General features: G+C 37.6%; 1 protein-coding gene across 1 annotated transcript; it reads left to right on the forward strand.

Annotated features, from left to right (window-relative positions):
- Positions 1 to 852: 852 nt before the first annotated feature.
- On the forward strand, positions 853 to 20,150 carry ALG5 (ALG5 dolichyl-phosphate beta-glucosyltransferase). The gene is made up of 9 exons (XM_005420805.2): positions 853 to 1,005; positions 1,835 to 1,881; positions 2,569 to 2,637; positions 3,854 to 3,946; positions 5,483 to 5,596; positions 6,902 to 6,961; positions 9,710 to 9,861; positions 17,639 to 17,724; positions 18,884 to 20,150. The coding sequence occupies exons 1-9, from the start codon at positions 897 to 899 to the stop codon at positions 18,994 to 18,996; spliced, it is 843 nt and encodes a 280-aa protein (XP_005420862.1). The 5' UTR covers positions 853 to 896; the 3' UTR covers positions 18,997 to 20,150.
- Positions 20,151 to 20,541: the final 391 nt, after the last annotated feature.

Consider the following 20,541-nt stretch of genomic DNA (forward strand, 5'->3'; position numbering starts at 1 on the left):
GGCAGAAGCCGGCAGGGCTGCGCTTGTGCGGGGGGTTGTACGGGCAAGGTGTTTCGGCAAGGCGTGGGGTGCCGTGCCTGGCAAAGGGCACCAAGACGGAGCATTTCAGCCTTTGAGTACGTGTTGGGAAATGTCCTGGTAACGCTTTCGCGTTAACCATTTGGGAAGTGGATGTGTTTCTGCGTATCCGAAGTGCCCTGCGAGATTAAGAAGGTCGACCCCCTGGAAAGCTAAATTCTGCTGCCTGTCCGCAGTGCCACGTATGCATCCTGCCCAGGGAGGTGGCGGAGGCACCGTCCCTGGAGGTGTTTAAGGAAAGAGGAGACGTGGCACTCAGTGCAGTGGTCTAATTGATACCGTGGTGCTGGAGCATCGGTGATCTCAGAGGTCTTCTTCAACCTAAGTGATTCTCTGTGTGATGTCACCAAGTAAAAGTGCTCCAGAACCCAAGTTCTACTGCTTTTTTTTTTCAGCCATGCATAAAGCAATCAGAGCCTTAGTTTTGCAAGCACATATGGCTGGCCGGTCGTGAGCCTTGCCATTGATTTCAGTGCCTTGGTGGGGGATCAGGGGTGGCGCCTGCTTATGTGCTCAAGGTTGCTTGGGTAAAGAACTTGGACCACGACTTTGGAGGCACCTGCATGCTTTGCAGTTAAAAACAGCAGCAAGCCAATGATGCTGACAGTGGTCGGAGCGGGAATTAACCAAATGGCGTGAGAGGGTTTTGGTCCTGTGTGAAATTCCATATCAGTGACCCACGTCGTTACTGAAATATACTTGGTTGCCCCTGGTAGCACATTTAACAGATAGGTAAGCTTCTAACAGAATGCCTGACAACTTTTTTCATTTCTTCTTCATCACAGATTTGTATAATCGCTCATGTAACTGCCAAAACAATGCCACACGAAGATGCTGAGTGCAGGAAAGGATCTGCACCAAATTTACGTGATCCTGCTACAAGAGAACTCTCTGTTGTTGTGCCTTCATACAATGAGGAAAACCGGTGTAAGATTTTTCTAGTTTTGAGGAAAAGAAGAAAATCTGTCTGTTGTTACTGTAATAATGCAGAGGTCAATTGGGTTATTAGCAGATTCTGGCAGGCCAGATTATGTATCAGATTTTGGACACAGTTTCCAGAAAACGGTCCAAGTACTTTGGATTTCAAAATTAAGGCATAGTGTAACTTGATTTCTACTGCTAAAAATAGCATGGGGCACTTGTAAGAATCCTCTTTTAATGAACCCCAGAAGAATGGCTGTTTATTGCCCCTGCAAATGCTGCAAGGCAAGAAGTAGTAAAATACTTTTTAAATTGATTTGAGAGCTTCCCACTCTTTAGAACAACAACAGCAGCTTCAGACAAGCAGGAAAAGGGATGATCTCATGAGTTTGTGTTTGACAAGGCCATAGATAGGAGTACCTGATACTGAGTGAAGGCATTTAGATGTGATAGAAATAATCAACCTCTAAAGCTGATATGGGAGTACACAAGCTGACAGCTTGCTTAAATAGATAAAGTCAGTGCTGCTTTGCAGGGTCAGTCATAAAGAATGATTTTTTTCCCTTTAAAGTTGTGTAAAGAATTATATACTTCAAAGTGAAAAGTTAGTTCCTCAGAATAAAAGTTTTTATCCTGTCTTTTTATCTTCAGTGTTCTTTCTGCATTCAGAAAGGGCAGCACTTAGAGTTGCAGCTGCTAAGCTTGGTTACTGAAGGTAGTGTTGTATGAAAGAGTTGATTTGCTCAGCCTTGCTTTGTGGCTGTTTTCAGCTTGTTTGTGCAGGTGCTTTTGGTTTTATATGCTACTAACATGACTTCCTCCACCTTTTCTCTAGTACCACTTATGATGGATGAAGCTTTGGATTATCTAGAAAATAGACAGGTATTTTCTTTTTGCATTCAAAATTCATTTTTCTGTGTATTATGCTTAACAAGTCAGTGATCTAGTCACTTTGTTATGTTAGTGTACATTAAAACAGTAGTACCTGGCCCCTTAGAAATAATGCTTCTGTCTCTTATCAGTTATTTTTGGATTGAGTGCCAGAAAGGATTTTTAAATTAAGTAAAAATTTGACATGCTACTGTAGGATGAAACGATCTTGATATGCACAAAATTTCCCCAAGACAGAGCTAAGGATTAACCATGCATTTAACTTGCTAAGCTAAGTCCTGGTTTGTTCCAGCAAGTTTCATAAGCATCTGTTCTTCATTAGGATTTGTTCTCTGGGTAAGAAGCTCATTGTGAAAAGTTTGTGGATTTTGTTTTGTTTGGGTTTTCTTAAAAGTGATGTTTTTCTAAGCTTCCATCTTCTACAGCTAAATTGATTTTTCAGTCCTAGATGGTAGCATGATGAGCCAGTGTAATGGTACCTGCATCAAATATGGCAAAATTCTGTAATTATGCCATCTTAACAAATTTACTGCATCATATTAGTATCTGTTGGCACCTGTGAATGACTGCTAGGGAGAAAAGAATAATGACATTTGAAAGACCTACTGCCTACTTAAGAAATTGCATGAAACTGATGAAATTGAAACAAAATTCATTATTTTTGCTTTTATTTTCAAGAAACAAGATCCTTCATTCACTTATGAAGTGATAGTAGTTAATGATGGTAGTAAAGATCAAACTGCAAAGGTAAGAAAAAGTAATGTCTTCCCAAGCAATCAGAGGCATGAATTTTGTTTGGATTTTTGTATATTTGTGGAATATACCAGTGGTTTATATTTATATTTTGGTACTTGAAGCAGTTGACAGTTGAAGTTCACATTTCTGAATTACCTCTGTTGTTGCATCGTGGATGGTGCATCTGCACATGAATACACATATTATTGTTTTGCAAATTCTAGTTTTCTTGATTGGCAACTGTGACAGCCATTTTCCTGCAGCTGAGGTTCTAAGAATTCTAATCCTAACTTCAAGAAATTTTGCTTGAAGTACTCTACATGTGCATAGTGATGATGTGAATACGAATTTGAGGAAGCTAAAAAGTCTTTTAAAATATCTCATTCATACTGTGATTGACAGAACAGGTGACACAGTTCTTTGCCACACCCTTTGTGAGATTGTTCATTTAAAAATCCATGTGCCAGTAGTAGTATTTTCAAAATGGTTCTGTTTTCTTCTGCTTTTGATGTATGTCACTGACAAGGAAGGCTAGCCAGCTTGTGGGGGTTTTTTCTACTGCTTGGAAGATGTTTGAGGTAGACACTAAAATGCATATTGCTTTAAGGTTGCTGGTATATATTTTTGACTGCTGTGCATTCTTTCTACCATCTCTTTCAACTGAGCATACAATGGCTGCAGGCCTCTGGACTTAAAAGGACTCAGGACAACCTTTAGAAAAAATTAGAAGAAAACTCAAGCTTTCTCTTCCCCACAACATGTACCAAAATGTTCAGATCCTTGCAGTGTGAATGGGGTTTTAGATCAATACGGATTTTTCTTCAAAACCTGAAATAGCAGCAAGACAAGTGAGAAATAGGTGGCTGTCATAGAAAATTGTATTTCTTCTATGAACTATTGGTGTTAATGGAAAAGATCTGTAATAGTATGATATAAATTGAATTAGGATTGAGTTTTTTAGAGGTGGGAGGATGGGGGTTGAGATTGCTTAGGGAAATATTCTGTTCTTATTGAACATTACTTCATTTCTTCAGTCTTTTTGTTTTGACTGTGGACTGTTTTTTATTTTCCCAAACAGACTCCAGCGAACACTGGCAATGTATTTGTGCCGACTGAAGTGGTTATAGCTCTGTGCTATTAATTTATTTTCTTTTGAAGGGTGAGCAAATGTACACTTCTCCCTTGGTTCCTGGTTTTGTTTTATGCTGGCTTTTTGTGTATCTGTCAGGTTGCAAAGGAGTACTGCAAGAAATATGGAAGTGACAAAGTGCGAGTGATATCTTTGGAAAAAAATCGAGGGAAAGGGGGAGCAGTCAGGACGGTAATTAATACTTTCATCTCCTTCTCTGTTTGAACTACCTGTGCCCAAATATGCAGAAGATAGAGCTGTGCTGATTGACATTTTGAATTCAATGCATTAACAAAATGATTAAGAGAAAACTGAGTACAGATTCTATAAATTAAAGCAAAAATATTTTTCACAGTAAGTTTATTTTAGATCGTGGTAGCAGTGTTGTCTTTCCAGAAAGATCAGTAACAAAGACTTTTTTTAAATATGAGAATTCAAGGAGGAAAAAACTGCTTGAATCTCATATTTGTGTTAGTTCTACTTAGAAACAAGCTTGCATTTATAAAAGCCAACCAAAAAAAAAAAAAAAAAACCCAAAACTGTTACAGATTAAAGTTAAGCTTTTGTAGACAAAATAGAATCAAATTGGCAAACTTCACTCTTCAGGTCATGGCTGTGGTTTTTAACTTGGCTGATAAACAAGAACTCATCCAGCACAGTTTATGTTTACTGAAGCCCACTACTATCACCCACGCTCGATAATCAAAACAGCACAATTCATGCTTTCTCATAGATATTATCATAAAAAGAACATGTTCTAAATATTAAATAGCTGTTGCACATTTAGAAGGAACATTGTATTCCTATGATGCATGCCACCTTGCTTTTCTGAAAAAGGGTGGTATCATCTATGGATTGTCAGTGATGTATCTTTATCTGTATTTTCAGCTCTATCTTTAGTATGTCAGTTTATTTTTTATGAAAAATTAATAACTATCAGAAATGGAGAGAACATAATATTGGAACATATGGAACTGTTGTAAGAGATACAAATTTGAAGTTATTCCAAGAGAAGGAGAACAATTTTCTGTGTGATATACTTTTACAATGCATGATGTAGAGAGCATATGTGTACAGCTACTTCCTTGACAGGCTTTTCTAGATGCACACATGCTTGGTTGCAACAGTACTTCTGTCACACGCGCTGCTAATTGTTTTCCTGTTTGGAGCCCTTCAAAAATTATGAAATATTTCTCACCAAGAATGTAGCAAATTAAGCTGTGAAACCTGTGCATCACAAGTGTTTTGCAGTGATACTATGACTTGAGACTCAGTCTTAAATTAGTTTTGAGAAATAGCACTTGAATTTTCATAAAACAGTGTTAAAAAAACTCACACTGCATCCTCCTTTCCACATCGCACATGACAAAGAAAAGCCATCCCCTGCAGTGGCAACTGCTAATCACTGCTTCTTGGTGCTCCCCTCTAGAGCTGACTGTAGCAACTTGTTGCCTTTTAGATTTAGGTTTTCCTGAGAAGGATTGTTAGCCTTTCATGTTCGTGCATTGTCTGTCACTGTGGACACTCAGAGTGTGAAGTCTCTAGATGTTATTACCTTATAAATAGGTACATTACTGTTAGTAGCAGAATATTAAGACTCGCTGTGTGGAATCTGTGAGATATCACTGTCTTGTTACTACATAGGTTTTTGGAGTGTCTTGCACCTAGCTTATGACAAATAATTGATTACAAAGGTGTTGATTTTTGTATTGACTATTTTCATTGCAGGGTGTCTTTAGTTCTCGGGGCAAAACGATTCTTATGGCTGATGCAGATGGAGCTACAAAATTTGCAGATATTGAAAAAGTAGAAGAAGGTCTAAAGAATCTCCGGCCATGGCCTGTGAGTACAAATTGTCATGCTTTTACTGCAATACATGCATACTTTAATACACAAGATAGACTTCTGTAGTTGTCTTCCAATGTTTTGAGATCCAGTGGAAGATCTAGGTGTAAGTCTGAAGACCTAAGTATAAGGTTAGAAGCCTCAAGAATGGGCTGTCAGAAGGAGCTTTCACTGAGTTCTTACCTCCTTTGCATCCATTGTGCCTACTCCAAGGCAGTACAGAATGTTCTATTTGCTGTTTATCCTTCCTGCAAATTGTTTGAAGTTGTTACATTCTGTATAAATACCATGTGATGCCTACTTAGTCTTCTTTGTGAACTGTGTTTGTTTTTTTTTATCTGATGTCATCCTGTATACCTTTAAGGGTGCATCTTAATTCCACCCTCTTTTATATAGGTTTTCTTTTCTCAGGGTCCTTAGTTTAATGACAGTATTTGGAAGAACTTTTATTGTAAACCAAAATTCAAGAACCTGTGGAACAAGAACACCTCCCTGCACAGTCATTCTCTTTTGGGAGCTTGACTTGAAAGAACTGAGGTTTATTTTCTGCTTAAATGCAGATGGGTGAGGTACTTGTAGCTGGTTTCCTAGAATGCCAGAAGAGATGTGCAGCCTTACAGAGCTGCAGGGGATGTACCTGTGGAAGGGGTCACAGCCTGTGGGTGCAAGAGCTGCAAGTGCAGGACCCAGCGGGCAGCATGTGTGACCCTGACACTCTTCCCTACCAGGGCTGCAGCAGCTGCTAGTTCTCCAGCACTGGCCTCAAATAGAGTAGATTTGAGAGATTTCATGTGGGAAGTAGTGTGAGAATAGTGTTAAACCTTTTTTTTATCATGTTGATTTAATTTGAGAGTATATTTTTCGTTGATATCATGGCAGTTTATTCGTTTGAAGATACATCAGTGCAACAAGTGCTTTATTCTGTAATTGCTTCCATCATGCAATATTTAAGGAAAATGTACATTGTAACACTTAGTTCCTAGGAATGCTGCATACTTATCTGTGCTGCTAACATTTGCCATATGCATGAAGTAAACAATTTAAAGCTAAACAAGACCTGAATAAATTGAGGCAATTTGCATGCACCTTATGCAAATTGTAATAAACTTTAGATTGTCTCTTAATTGTAGAAGACTGATTTAGGGTCAAAACCGAGCAGTAGAAGAAGTGCACCTACAGGAAGCAGAAAAGTGCACTGCTTTGAAGTTTGCTTTTTTTATTTTATGGTTCTCAACACAAGAGTCCACCAATTCAAATAATATTCATTTAAGAAGTAACTCTTTAATTTATATTCCTGTACAGGAAGGGATGGCTATTTCCTGTGGTTCTAGAGCTCATCTGGAGAAGGACTCAATAGCAAAGGTTTGTTTCCATTTCCTGCTGTGTACTAATAACCAAATGTTTCCATTATTTGTTTCTGCTCTACAGGTTTTGCAAGTAGATATTCAATATTTTTTAAAGAATGGAAGCTAAAAATAAGGAAAAGCATGTCATACATGCAGGATGTCCTCCATCACATACAAAGGATGTGTTCTAGATTTTAAGCACTTTGAATTCATTTTAGTTAACATTCCAATTTATGGATTTAATTTTTATAGTTAAGAATATTTCACAAGCAGAGCTTCTAAACCCTGACAGAATTGGTAACCAGTACTGGGGCTCAAAGGGAAGGCAGCTGATGAGTTCATTTTTATTGATTTCCTTCCAGTGCAAGAACTTGGCCTGCAGATCTTGAAACCTGTTTAAAATGAGTTAGAGATAATTAGCAGCCAGCTGTTTGAAGAGTACCTCTATTCATGGGAAAGTGGTTTTAAGTCCTCTGTATTACTCATAGTAAAATTTTTGAGTGTTGAACACACAGACGGTACTGTTCTATGTGTGACTCTTGTGTAATAAACAGTGATGCAGAGGCACATGGCTTTACCCTGCAACTGATTTTCTGATGTCTTGGCACATAGTAATTGACAAAGCACAGGCATGGAACTTGTATTGCAACAGACACATTGCTGGGCTCATTTTTTAGCGTCATTGGACATGCTCTTCATGGTGAACGTTCTCAAGAGTAAGCTTTGTTTATACTGATGTTTAGTACTTGAAATTATTCTAAAATATATATACAACTACTAAAATAGTTACAGAAGTTCAAAAGAAGTTACACTGGTAATGTTCAGCCTCTTGTAGATCTGTACTTTTTTCTTCTGGTTTATCAGATAGTATTGGAGTGGTTCACTCTTCCTGAGTTCTTGCAAATACTGCTGTGTGTATATTTGCATCCTCAATGCATCCTCAAAGCATCCTCATCCTCAAAAAGAAAAAGAAACCAAAACCAAAAAAAGAACTGAACAAGAAAAAACCTTCATCATTATCAGATACTAGGAACTACTACAGGGAGATTATGTAGCTGATAAAGTGGAGCCCAGAAAAAGTGTTTCATTGCATGGTCAAGTACTGGATGAGGACAGACTTTTCTCAGTGCATTCATATTTCTTGAAGGTCTTGCAACATTAGGGAGAAGAATTGGAACAGGACTTTCATCTTTTAATACAAAAGTATAATTTTTAGGACATGTCTATCCTTTGCTTCCTGCTTCTCCACATATTTCTGAATTTTTAAGAGGAATCACAAACTGGTTAGGTAGTACTGATTTGCTTGAAATGTATAGTCCATTTCATTTCATCAACCAGTTGTTCCTAGACTGGAATAGAAAGACTACCTTTACTATAGTGGGACAAGACTATACTCTTTTATACCTACTGTATAGTGCAATAGGTATAAAAAAGTTGCAGAGCAATCTTTTAGATGTTGGGATTTCACTGGCATCTGAAACAGTAGAATGAAGCTGTGATAAGCAGCTGTATTGAATTTATTAAAACCAGAATTTCACCCTTATGCTCAGTCTCAATACATGAAGAATTCTGGTCTGCCTCCAGTATTGTTAATGTCCTTTAATGAATCTATAATACTATGACTTGCATAAATAATCTTAGGATGGTAAGTATAACCCAAGACCTCCTTTTTGTGAAGTAAGTGCACAGTTTCACTGTCTGACAATCATGCAGCCTCCTAGCACTTCCCTTCTGGCCCTGGTGGGAACCTGGTGTTCTTGGTCACAGAGCCAGAAGAGCAAAAGAAGCCACACCAGATCTACCATTAACCAGGGGCAGGAGGACTTTTCAAAAGACACAAACTATGAATTTGGTTTTCCTTAAGCCAAAGGCTATTACATAATAAGCCAGACATCATCTCTTTTTTTTCAAGTGAGATTCTAAATTGTTGGCTTTAAAGGCATCTCTTATCACCCAGAGACACTTAACACTTGAGTCATTGGCTGCTAACAATTTTACACGATATATGGCTTGCAGTCATAGATACAATCACTTAAAGTTAGCTTGAGAACAGCAATGAGTTCAGAAGCAATTTTTAGATCACAGTTCTAGTTGTTGAGGAACTGTCTTGAATGAAAGCCTAAGAGGGACCTCTGCAAATCCAGACTCCACCCTCTGGAGTTCATGGCCAAACTTATCTGTATGATTATTGTGTCAGGAACACAGGTGTAACCAATGAGTAGGCTGGGTACATTTATCAGGAATATAAAATATATCTGTGAAAGCAAAAGAACAAAAGAGATGACTGTAACATTGCTGGAAGTATAAAATAAAATATCTTGCACAGCAGCCTTTACTTTAGACCTGGTTTTCGCGTAGTCCATTATATACTTCCAAAGAATCATGCAGATGACACTATGGCTGTTCCACTAATTATTTGAAATTCAGGTGCAGGTTCCTGCTTTACCTAGCAAGGCATAATCCAGAGTGAAAAACTGCTCTGAACTGGGGAGAGGAGAAAAAGGAACTTGGATTTCTCCTATCCTAGACTATACACATGATTGGCAAGTCTTTCCCTGGATCAAAATATTTCTCTTTCAGCCAATATTTTGTTTGTACTGTAACAATTTTTAAGTTCTGTTTTCATTCCAGTGCAAGATATAACCTGTTTACAAACTTTGAAAGGTATCACAAAACAGGATTACTGTCCTGTAAGACAGGTCTCTTCAAGCACTTCACTTATCACTCAAATAAAACCACCTGATTTCTTGCCTTTTGTCCACAGCGCTCTTACTTTCGAACTCTCCTCATGTATGGGTTCCACTTCCTGGTGTGGTTTCTCTGTGTCAAAGAAATCCGGGACACACAGTGTGGATTTAAACTTCTTACCAGACAAGCTGCCTTGCAGACTTTCTCAAATCTTCACATAGAACGCTGGTAAATTGTTCCTTTTTTGTTGGTGGTGTTTTTTTATAATTGAACATGGGTTTGAAAAAGTAATTTTAGTGTTGCAGCTACAATGAAGCATGTGATGTCTGTGTATGCATCTCAGCTGCTCAGTTTAGCCAATTGCAGCATTGCCTGCATGGCTGCTTTGATTTCTTGTTATGTTAAAGTATCCTGGTAATTGCTAGAAATTCTATGTTCTTCTTAAGATACATTGTAGGAAAGTAGTTGGGTATTTAATTTTATTCTTTATTTAACTTTATTCTCTTTTCTCAAAAGATGTATGTAACCCTAGGTAGGATACTTTGGTTTTGCCTTGTCATAGGAAATGGTAATTGATTAGGAAAGAGGAGAGGGAAAAAAAGAGGAAAAAGGCCTCAAACAACTGAAAATCCCAATAGCTCTTCTTTCTTCACCTCCAGAAGAAATTTCGAACAAACAGTTTTTCATGGTGCTGTAATTCACTCCTAATTTCTGAGTCCTCTTTCCTTTTACAGATATAAGCCATGCAAGCAGAGTAAGAAATAGAGAGCAGCTGTTATTATGAGTAGGAAAGTTAAGAGTTATTAATCATATTCAAAACTCCTATCAGTGTTATTTTTTATACATTACAATTCAGTAATGCTTAACCGAAGTATTTTATGTAAAATCAATATCTGATAAGGTGTTTGTAATTGCTGAGGACTCTAAAGTGAAAACAAATGCTTATTCTTTACTTACTTTCTTGCTAAAGTGTTTTATGTGAGGAACATTGACAAATATCTTTAATTTCAGAAAATTGAATATTATTGTTTTTTAAATTACTTTAGAGCTTCTTTAGTTATAATTTAACTACAACAGTTCCCAAATGTGAGTGATACAGCCTTGGCTGTTATTATGGGACTGAAGCACTGTTTTCACACAAATACCATAATTTCTGTAGATTTTCAATCCCACAATTCTTGCTAAAAAGGATAGTTTATTTAGGTGTAATCAAACTTCTTCAAACTATTGTCTTCATTCAAGAAAATCTCTCATGGGTTTCTGTTTGCTTGACAGGGAACAGAGCTGCTGAACAACATTCCCAAACTCAAACAGGATTGTGTACAATCCTACATTCCTAGTCAATTCCAATGTGTATAGTTTTAGGCTGAGCTCTGACAGCTGTAGTGCCCCTCCAGACTTTTGCAGTTGCAAAGGTCATGTTTGGGCACACGAATCTTGTGTGGAACAGAGAGCTATGGTTGCATTGAACTGGGCAGTCAACAGTCAGAAAATCACTTTGCCACCTGAGTGGGATGCTTATTGCCCTAAATGAGACTATGGCTGAGCCAGAAGTAGGATTTGTGCTGCTACCTCCAAACCCAGTCTTGAGCTATAAAGCTCTGTAAATTTCACATACAGCATTTTCTAAGCACTAATAATAAGTGGTTAAACTCATGTGCGAGGCCCAGAAGTGCACGTCTCAAAATTGCCTTATTTAACTTCATTTTGTAAATTAAGCACTTCAAGGAGAAAACTGAAAGAAGTAAATGAGGATAATCAGTTTCAGCTTAAAAATTCAATCTTAAATTTTATTCTTTTTTAAAATGAAGGATTTTTTTGTAATTGGATTTATTGGTTATATGAAGTGTTTTCTAGATAGAAACAAACTTTCTTCTGCACTTCAGTTATCTAGAACCAAAAGAATGAAAGAGTAAAAACAATTGTGCTGTACCTCATTATCCAGGAATAGAAGCAATGAAAAAGGGATATTGCTAACATTTTATAGTAATTATAGCATTGGTGTGGAACATACCAGATCTTCATGTCTTAGTTCATTGAGCCTTTTATGTGCCTCTAGAAGATGAGCCTTCTGTTCTTACTCTTTTATCTACAGTAATCCATAAACTAATCCCTTGTATGTTTTATTATTTATCTGAAATGTGCTAGTTAGTGATGAAGAATGCTTGTTTTGTGTGTCAAGAAAAGAACAACTCAAGTTCTTCCAAGAAAGAGCCTCTTCAGATAATTATAAGTCAGAAATTGCCTAAAACAGCTATAGATTTTTTGGGTCTTTTAAAATTTGGTTTATTTCTGTACAAACTGGCAATGTATTTTCTGGTTTCATGCTCATCTCTCGATCAACAGTCTCTGTGTTTACCCACCTTCTTTTTTATATTTATTGGCTAATTTAAACCTAATCTGACAGAACAGTAGAGATTTCAAGATCAAAAGCTTTGTCAAGGTTTGTGGAAAATTAAACCCTCTTAGGGGAGAGAAACTCAGATTATTGCCACAGCTGAAGAAAAAACCCTATAGTAAGGTCTCAAAAGTTACTTTTCTGCTCCACAGCTAGTCATTTAGCATCTGTAAGTGGAAGATAGCATGTCAGTGCACAAATCAAGTATTGTCCCTTTCCCAGTTAATATTCAAAAGATCTGAAAATAAACTGGGAGATGGGGAGATATAAGTATGTGGGGAGAGTGCATATATTCAGGGAAATGATAGTCCTAAGTGAAATGTCAGCATTGCGCAAACAGTTGGGATAATTGTAATTGGAAATTATATAGTGACATCAAACATTCATCCCATAGCATTAGATTTCTTTGTATGTAAGTGTGTAAGAATCTGAAATAGCTCAATGCTGGAAACTTCTTTTTAAGCAAATCTGATATCTTTCCATTGCATAACGTGTAAAATGGAAAATACAAACTGGTTAGACATTGTGCCATAGAGGTTCTGTACATATCATGAGTATGGAGACAGAAGAATAAGAAATAGTAGTTGGAATTGTACTTCTGCTGACCTGGAACAATGTGGCCCCAGCTGGATCACAAAGCAACTTGTTCATGCTGAAACCATCAGCAAGGGGTAGCAGAGGAAACACTCTCTTGGTACTGGATAACAGGCTCTGAAATCTGGATTTATTTTTGCTTCTACGTCACTGCACTGAGGCTACTTGACATCCAAGGAAATGGACATTTGATTCTCATTGAATCTTAAAATCCCACAAGTGGGGTGCAGGTCTGTTAGGTACTTGAAGGAGTGTTCAGTTCTGTGTGGTCAGTGCTCAGATGTTCAGGGAATAACATAGGAGGGTGCTGGATTTAATAGGATAAAAGCCATCTGAGTTTAGCACCCTGGTCCTTGAGCCTGCTGAAGGCTCCCCAGCTGGTGCACTGGAACATGTTGTGAGCTGCTGAAGGGAATTTCTGCACAAACCAAGTTGTCTGTCCTGTCTGCTCAAGCTTAGTCAGGCTTGGATTTGTGGGAGTACTACAGTGCTAGGTGAATGCTTATTAAAAATACTTAGACTAAAATTGACGCATAACATGTTTACTCATGAAGTTAATACAGAAGTACTATAAAATCAGCTATCTAATAATTCCCACCTGCTTAGACCCTCAGTTCTTAATGCTTTCACCATGCTTTTTCCATTCCAGTGGACATTGATGTGAACATCGCCTCTTTAACATTAAAAATACTAGAAAACTGACCAGATTTTTCTTCTTGCTGCACTGAATTTGATTTATAGATCCTTACATTTAAGAAATCTTGAAACTGAACCATACAAGGAAAAATACAGTTTTATTATTATGGCAATAAGGATCACGTAACACTTCTTAAAGAGAGACCAAATATTTCCTAGAATATTTTTTTAATCTAACCCTAAATTTTAGAAGGCATTTGAAAATTAATAGATACTACAAACTGTTTATATATTCGATAGTTACATCCTAAACTGGCTTTTTTTGGTGAGTGTTCTCATTGTCTTTTTTGTTTAACTATCCTTTAGCTGTGTATATATGAATATAAACGAAACATTCTTGAAATTTACTTTCTAAATAGCAAAGTTTTGACATTAGTTTGAAATGAAAGCAACCTTTTGAACAGAAAGCATATGCTTTGTGTTTTAGATTCTGAATTTGATTACACAGCTAATCTGTTTTTCAGAAACGGATGGAGCAGATTTTTTAATTTAAGACTTAAAAGAAAATTAAAAGAGATATTATAAAAACATAACAGAGACAGTTGGAATTAGTCACTTCAGGCTATAAAAGAAGATCTAGTTCTGCATCTACAGTCTTGACCTAAAAAATGTAACTGTTCTTGTTAAATTTTGATGCACAGGAGAAATACTGGAAAATTAAATGGTCCCGCTGGCTGAGTTTTCCTATCCTAAATTTGATCATTGATTTCTTCTGACAACAAAAAAAAAAGATAAATTTTCTTCCAGCCAGAAAATGTCTATCCGTAGGAGAACTAGGCATAGCAATTACAGTCCTACCTTTATGATGAAAGGAGGGGAAATTCAAAATGTAGTTCTAGTCCTGGTTTGATGGACATATTTTTGTAAAGTGGCAATTTATGATGGCATTGTACAAGTCAGCAGATCAATTAAGAGATCAAATTGTTGCTATTACTTTTATCTATAAAAATTGCCTTGTGCACTGAGCAAGGCATGCTGTTTCACATTTTAAACTGTGGAAGAAACTGGTTTAAAAAATGGTTAAGAAAATGGTTCTCCAGTTTGTCACTAATCTCTGAATATGAGTTGCTATACAAAAGTTACAGAAAAATAAGCATTCATATTGTTGCAGGGATTTTTCCCCACTTTTGTGCTATTCTAGACTAACACAAGCAGTGGAATGAATTGTTTTTTTCCTGGTTTTGTGCATGGCAAGTAGAATTGTTTATGAGTGTCTAGTCAACGCAAAAATATTTTTGCTGTTTTAACTCTGTCTGTTTCGTCTTTTAAAAAGTCCTGCTCTTGGCTGACATGTGGACTTTCAGAAGCCCAAGTTCAGCTAGGGCAGTTCTGGCAGTCTAGCCCACTTGGCATCTTGTTTCATGGTTGGACCTCTTTGACCATTTGCTGTTTTCTTTGCCTTTAAGAGTTTCTTGGAAAAACATATCTTGGATGTACAAAACTCGTAAATTCCAGTTAGAACATTATAGCTGAAGGCCTGATTTTGTTTTTTGAAACACTATACTGGACCAGAGGAAGAAAGAGTCCTAGTGCAATTTTAAAATACAGAATAATTTTTAAGGATAGATATTTTAAAAGCTCAAGCATCTTAAGGATTCAGTTTAAAAAGACTGAATTCAATTAAACGCCTACCAACTTGGTTTTCGGATGAATTTTAGCCAGCATTGTCTTAAATTGTAACTTAACCAAAACACAACCACATGGAGAATTTTTTCTTTAGTTTACAATATATATTTGTGGTAATTAGGATGTCATGGAGCTACTATTAGAAATACATGGGGAAATCGTTCACATCATAGATTTTTGGCTGTCTAACTCTGGATACTTAGATTGGAATCTGAATTCTTTCAGGCTGGAGCCAAGTTTGGGTGTTCTGAGCTGTGTGTCCCCCTCCCAAGAGGCAGCAGAATTAAGTACATGGTGTGAATAATATCTTGCTGTTTCTGGGAGCGGTTCTGTCACAGTTTAACTGCTCACAAATGGCACATGAATTGCACTTACAGTTCATCCACGGGTGTGGCTTTGATCTCCTCTAGGGTAGGCTCTATTTAACACACCCAAGTTCTGTATGGTTCTCCTGTATCATCTGGATCTGGTGGTCTGCAGTGTGCCTGTACTGCCGTCAGTGTATTGAGCACACTGCACTCTGTATTCCCTGACTAACCATTCTGGCATACTGAAAGGTGGTGGGGAAAAGGGATGAAAAATGATAGCCCAGTGATATTCTACTGAAGTCGTTCTCCTTTCAGCTTTGAATAGGTTGTGGTTTTTTTAATTTCAGGATATGTTCACTGTTACCCAAATGGCAACCACATGTAACAATATTAGTGTTCAACCTGATTAATTCGTGTGCTTTTAATCTCTTACTTCGAGCCCTGTAGTTCACAGAACTATTTAATGTTGTTGTTCTGTGATGTATGTGCTGACATTCCAGTAATCAGTTGTCCACAGGAATTACTGCAAATAACTATTAGTTCACTAGGCTAATAGTTTATGTAATACTTTTAGAACAGCTCATGCAGTCTAATTCATCAGACAATTATTCTGCGTCTCTTAAAATTTTTAGTCATTTAAGTAAGTCTTACAAAATTAGATTTAGTCTTAATACACGATTCATAAACATTCAAAGGTGAATACATTGGGTTTTTAGCTTACAAATGTAAATGTCAGCAAAAAATTAAATGCTACCTCTTCAGTAGAAGAGACCGTGGAGTGATTAATAAAATAATATTCAACCCTCATGTAAAGGCAGCAGTGAAATGACAGGGCTGCTTGGAGCAGATTTAGTTCACTGAGGTAAAAAAATAATTTATTCTTCTAACTTTTTTGGTGACAGTGAGAAGGCCTGTGTCCTAATCAAAATCAGATTTGCAAAGCAGCTCTAAATTCCCTATACACAATAGCTGTAGCCTCTGTAGATAACATCTGTCTGTGCTGCCTTTGCTTGTTTTAATGCTGTCCCATGTGGAATCAGTGGCTCTCCTGTCATGTACACAGAGAGCATGAGTCCAGATCTGTGCGTGTGTGCCTGTGATTCCATCAGCAAGGCAGCCTGCTGTGGTCTGCACTTCAGGGGGAACCTACCTGTGTGTGTCAGACCTACGTGCACATTTCAGAGTGGACTGCTGCTGTTGTTGCATTTATTAATAGTTTTACAGAAATGCACCTCTTAAAAGGAGAAGGTGGCTTAAAGTAGAAGGAAATAACATCTGAACTTTGCAAGCAACCTGCTAAAGTGTGTCTTCTGCCTGCTCTTGATCACTTGGTCCCTTTCCATCTTTTCTCTAGTGTTAAATGGAATTACCAAAGACATGAATTCAAGCAACTCTTTAAGCATGAATTAATAATTTTGGGGTTTTTTTATTGCATACATTTCCTCCAGTGGCAAAATATTTTCTTTCACTTCAAAAGAAAACTGTGTTTGATTCAGCAACGAGAACTTAAGGCAAATTATCAGAATCTTCTTAATTGTGATTTGTGTTCAACCCTGTCAGTAGTAGCTACTGGCAGTTTCATATGCTGATTTCTAAGCAAGCATTAAAAGCTGCCAAACTACTTGTTGCATATCAAAAGTCTGGTGTTTCAGAGCCAGAAGGCCTACTTGAGAATGCACTTACAGGAATGAAAGACACAGACAATTCTCTATGCCGAGAACTGAGGGGATTAAGGTGCATTCTGGACAAAGTGAATAGGAAGGAGCACCTTACACAGCAGGATCACTGCTTCAATTCATTTTGCCGTACAACCTGCAAAAAATTGAGCCAAAAAAACCCCACGTCTCTCTCAAGAGGGGTTTTGTGTTGTGCATTAAGTGGTCACTAAACTGTTGTTTGGATTCGGTTGTGCATGGTAACATAAATAATTTCTCACTTCTGTGCTGCTGCCTTGAGTTCCTTGACTGAGAAAATAAAAGGAGCACCCACCAGATCAGCATAAAGCCACAGCAGGTAGATGTCCTCTTTGATGAAACTACTAGAGATGTGGAGTGACACTGTGCATTTGACTGCTTGGTCTTCATGGTCTTCAAAAATGTTAAAATTGTGATTGTGACAGAAGGAAAAGCAAGAAGTGGGCTGAACACAGAGTGATCTATACCTTCAAATACAGGACACAGTGAAGTATTGTTATTGTTGTCTGTATTTTGGCTGTGTTGTGAGATGTTTAATCAAGAAAATTAATTTCCCATCCATGTGTATCTGACCCATAGAGCATTGGTATCAACTGCATAAATGAACAGTCATTTAATTAACATTTCCACTGTCTTTCATCTGGGAGTATGTGTGATTATATTTAATGGTATTTCCTGTTCTTCTTCAGGGCATTTGACGTGGAACTTCTTTATATAGCCCAGCGCTTGAAAATACCTATAGCAGAAGTTGCTGTCAACTGGACTGAAATAGAAGGTGGGGAGATAGTTCATGTTCTTACAAGATTCCTGACATGTCAATCCAGAATAACAGATCCAAGGTTATTGCACTATTTACCTGGTTTTGATAGCACACAGCCTTCTTTCCGTACTGAATTTTGTGTCCTTGCCAGCCTATTGCTATGGCTTGGTATAGAAAGCGTAGGTGAAGGGGTAACATGGCAGAGAAACTCTGCAGTCCCACTGGAGACAAAAGGAATTACAGTGCTAGGACAAAATACTATTTCGGCATGTCTTCTTGCTGTAATGTGTTAATAAATCAGTGCAATTTTCAAACACTGTGCAGGGAGTCTGACCATCATCGCTTACTGATTAAATTCCATTTCGCTGTATCTTGCTTTCCAAAATTCTCGGCTACTAAGGCTTCCTCTAGAGCACCATGTCTTCTTAAGATGTGATATTTTTTCAGACCTGTAGGGAGGTCTCTGCCACTAAGTTACTGGGAAGTATAGCTCCTTGCATATTTCTTCAGTGCAGAACCAGCTTAAGAGGTACTGCTTGCTTCAGCTCACTTCCCCCCCATCAAATGCGGTTCCTCTGGTTTTTTTGCCCTTTTCGTGCAGAACCCCTGGACAAGAGAAATTATAATGAATTGTAGTAATGATGAAAGGTGCAAGTAGAGAATGTCCTGAGCCAACTTTTCTAAAAATGTTTTCTTTCAGTGCAGTTCCATGTGTACATTGCACCCAGCACAAATATTAACAGAGATGGTAGAAGGCTTGGTTTTGTAGTGTGGGTTCCTTGCCTTGCCTCAAGATAGGTACCTTTGTATTATTGTTGAAAGACAAGCTGGTGGTCCTCTTCTCCAAAGTTGCTAGATAAGTAATTTGCTTAGCTATTGGCATTCAGGTTCCTATTTACTTGAACAAAGCCTTGTCATGGGGAGCAGTGCGCATCTTGTCATATACATGGAATTACTGTGCTGCTTGCAAACTAGAGTGTCTCACTTATGGCATAATGTAATACTATAATGCAATTGCTTTCAAAATATATATTTTTTATTAATGTTAAGATCTAGGTTGTGGGGCTGAGTATGCTGAGAATGCAGAGGTTTGTGACTGCTTAAATGTGAGTCTTGCCGGTGCTCATTTTTTTCCTAACAATGTCATTCTGATTTTCTTCTTCATTAATCACAGGTTCTAAGTTAGTTCCCTTTTGGAGCTGGCTGCAGATGGGCAGGGATCTTCTTTTTATACGACTGCGATATATGACTGGTGCCTGGAAGCTTGAAGCAAAAAAATGTAATTAGGTTATTTACATTTTCCAAATATATTATTATGCTTAATGGAACACAAGAACAGTTTCAATCAAGTGAAGTGGTGGTGAAAGCTGAGGTAATTCTTCCTTGTTCCTCTGTATGTCTCATTTTTGCAGCATGTATGTGTTTTATAAGATTGTTAGCAGAGAATTTCTACATTTTGAAAAAAGAAAGCATTTCCAAAAAGATTTTCTTACGTGGTAATCAGGTTTTTATTTTATTAAATAGTAGCTTTAACATTTCTTATAAATTCATTCAAATAAATATATCTGCTTTTGTCTCGTAATCCATCTGGAATCTCCTTATAAAAAGAGGCACTCTGTTCGACATAGTGCAATGTTCTGTTGTGAATGACCGCAGCCATTTGTTTCTGTTATATCTGGAAATGTTAGGACATATTGCAACTTGGAATTATCATTCATGGTTCACACTGATGCATGTTTAGATTCAATGTTATGGGAAACATTCATGGATTTTACTGAGTTATAACAGTAATGTTCATAAAGTTGTTCTCAGGACTTCCAGTAGTCCCTTGACATTCCAAATGTTTTTGTCTGAAGCTGAAATAATTTTCCTGAGATGCAACTGCAGATCTTTTCCAGACTGTAGAAGGTCCAAGAGAAAGCACATTTAATTTTAAAATGTCTTTTATAAATGTGTTTTGCCCATACATACTTAGTAGTGCATGCTCAAGGCTAGGAGTCCTTGACATCTACAGATCTGTAGTGAAAAGGCTATGGAAAGCTCAGAGTATGCGAAAGTGAGACCCAGTGTACACTGGGGACCTGTGCATTAGTAATGCCAGTCTGATGTTGTCATGCTTCAAATGAAATCAGAGACAGAGGGAGGGTCTTGACTCTTTCGTACAAATGTCACACTGCATTACAGTACAGTAACAGTTTCATTTGTGCTTTCAAAGTAGCTGTGAATTGCCAACAAACTAAGCCAATCTGTCTTCCTGAAACTTGTACAAATTTGAAGAGCTTTAAAAAATGAACAGTGTATGGTTGTACTTTCACATATTAATTCACTGGTGATTTTTCTTATTCTTTCTGTAATACTGACTTGAGTATTGCTTCTGTTAGGATTACCTCAGTTTTCTATAAAGTGCTGGAATAAATTCTCAAAAAATATATTCAGTTTGACTTCACAGGCTTTGTTCTCTTACCTTATCCAGATACATGTCTGTCACCTCTGCAGAATCAATCATGACTCCTCATTGCCATTACTAGAATAAAATACCAGCTCCTCAGGACACCAGCTACAGTGTGGATTCACAGAATCAGACAATATTCTGAGTTGGAAGGGACCTATAATGGTTGCTTCTATAGGTGTAGCCTGATGCATTCCCTTGTAGTGGGGATAAGAGCTGAACTGGAATAAAAGAAGGAGCCATCTGGGATGGAAGGAGAATGGGGAGAAATAGAAATGGAGCATGATCTGGGGCTGAGGTTGAAAGCCAGAGTGAAATGGAAGATTTACTTTAGCTGAGAAAGATGGTTGCCTTGGCCTTCTGTCACTCATGTAGCTGTCAGA

Source organism: Geospiza fortis, unplaced genomic scaffold, assembly GCF_000277835.1.
Source record: "Geospiza fortis unplaced genomic scaffold, GeoFor_1.0 scaffold194, whole genome shotgun sequence".
NCBI classification, from domain to species: Eukaryota; Metazoa; Chordata; class Aves; order Passeriformes; family Thraupidae; genus Geospiza; species Geospiza fortis.

What these genes read in the sequence shown, in the direction of transcription:
- ALG5 (XM_005420805.2), top strand. Translation starts at nt 897, where the DNA reads ATGCCACACGAAGATGCTGAGTGCAGGAAAGGATCTGCACCAAATTTA. An exon ending in AGAATCTCCGGCCATGGCCT is followed by an intron (nt 5,597 to 6,901) that starts GTGAGTACAAAT and finishes ATTCCTGTACAG; the next exon opens with GAAGGGATGGCTATTTCCTG. An exon ending in CAACTGGACTGAAATAGAAG is followed by an intron (nt 17,725 to 18,883) that starts GTGGGGAGATAG and finishes CATTAATCACAG; the next exon opens with GTTCTAAGTTAGTTCCCTTT.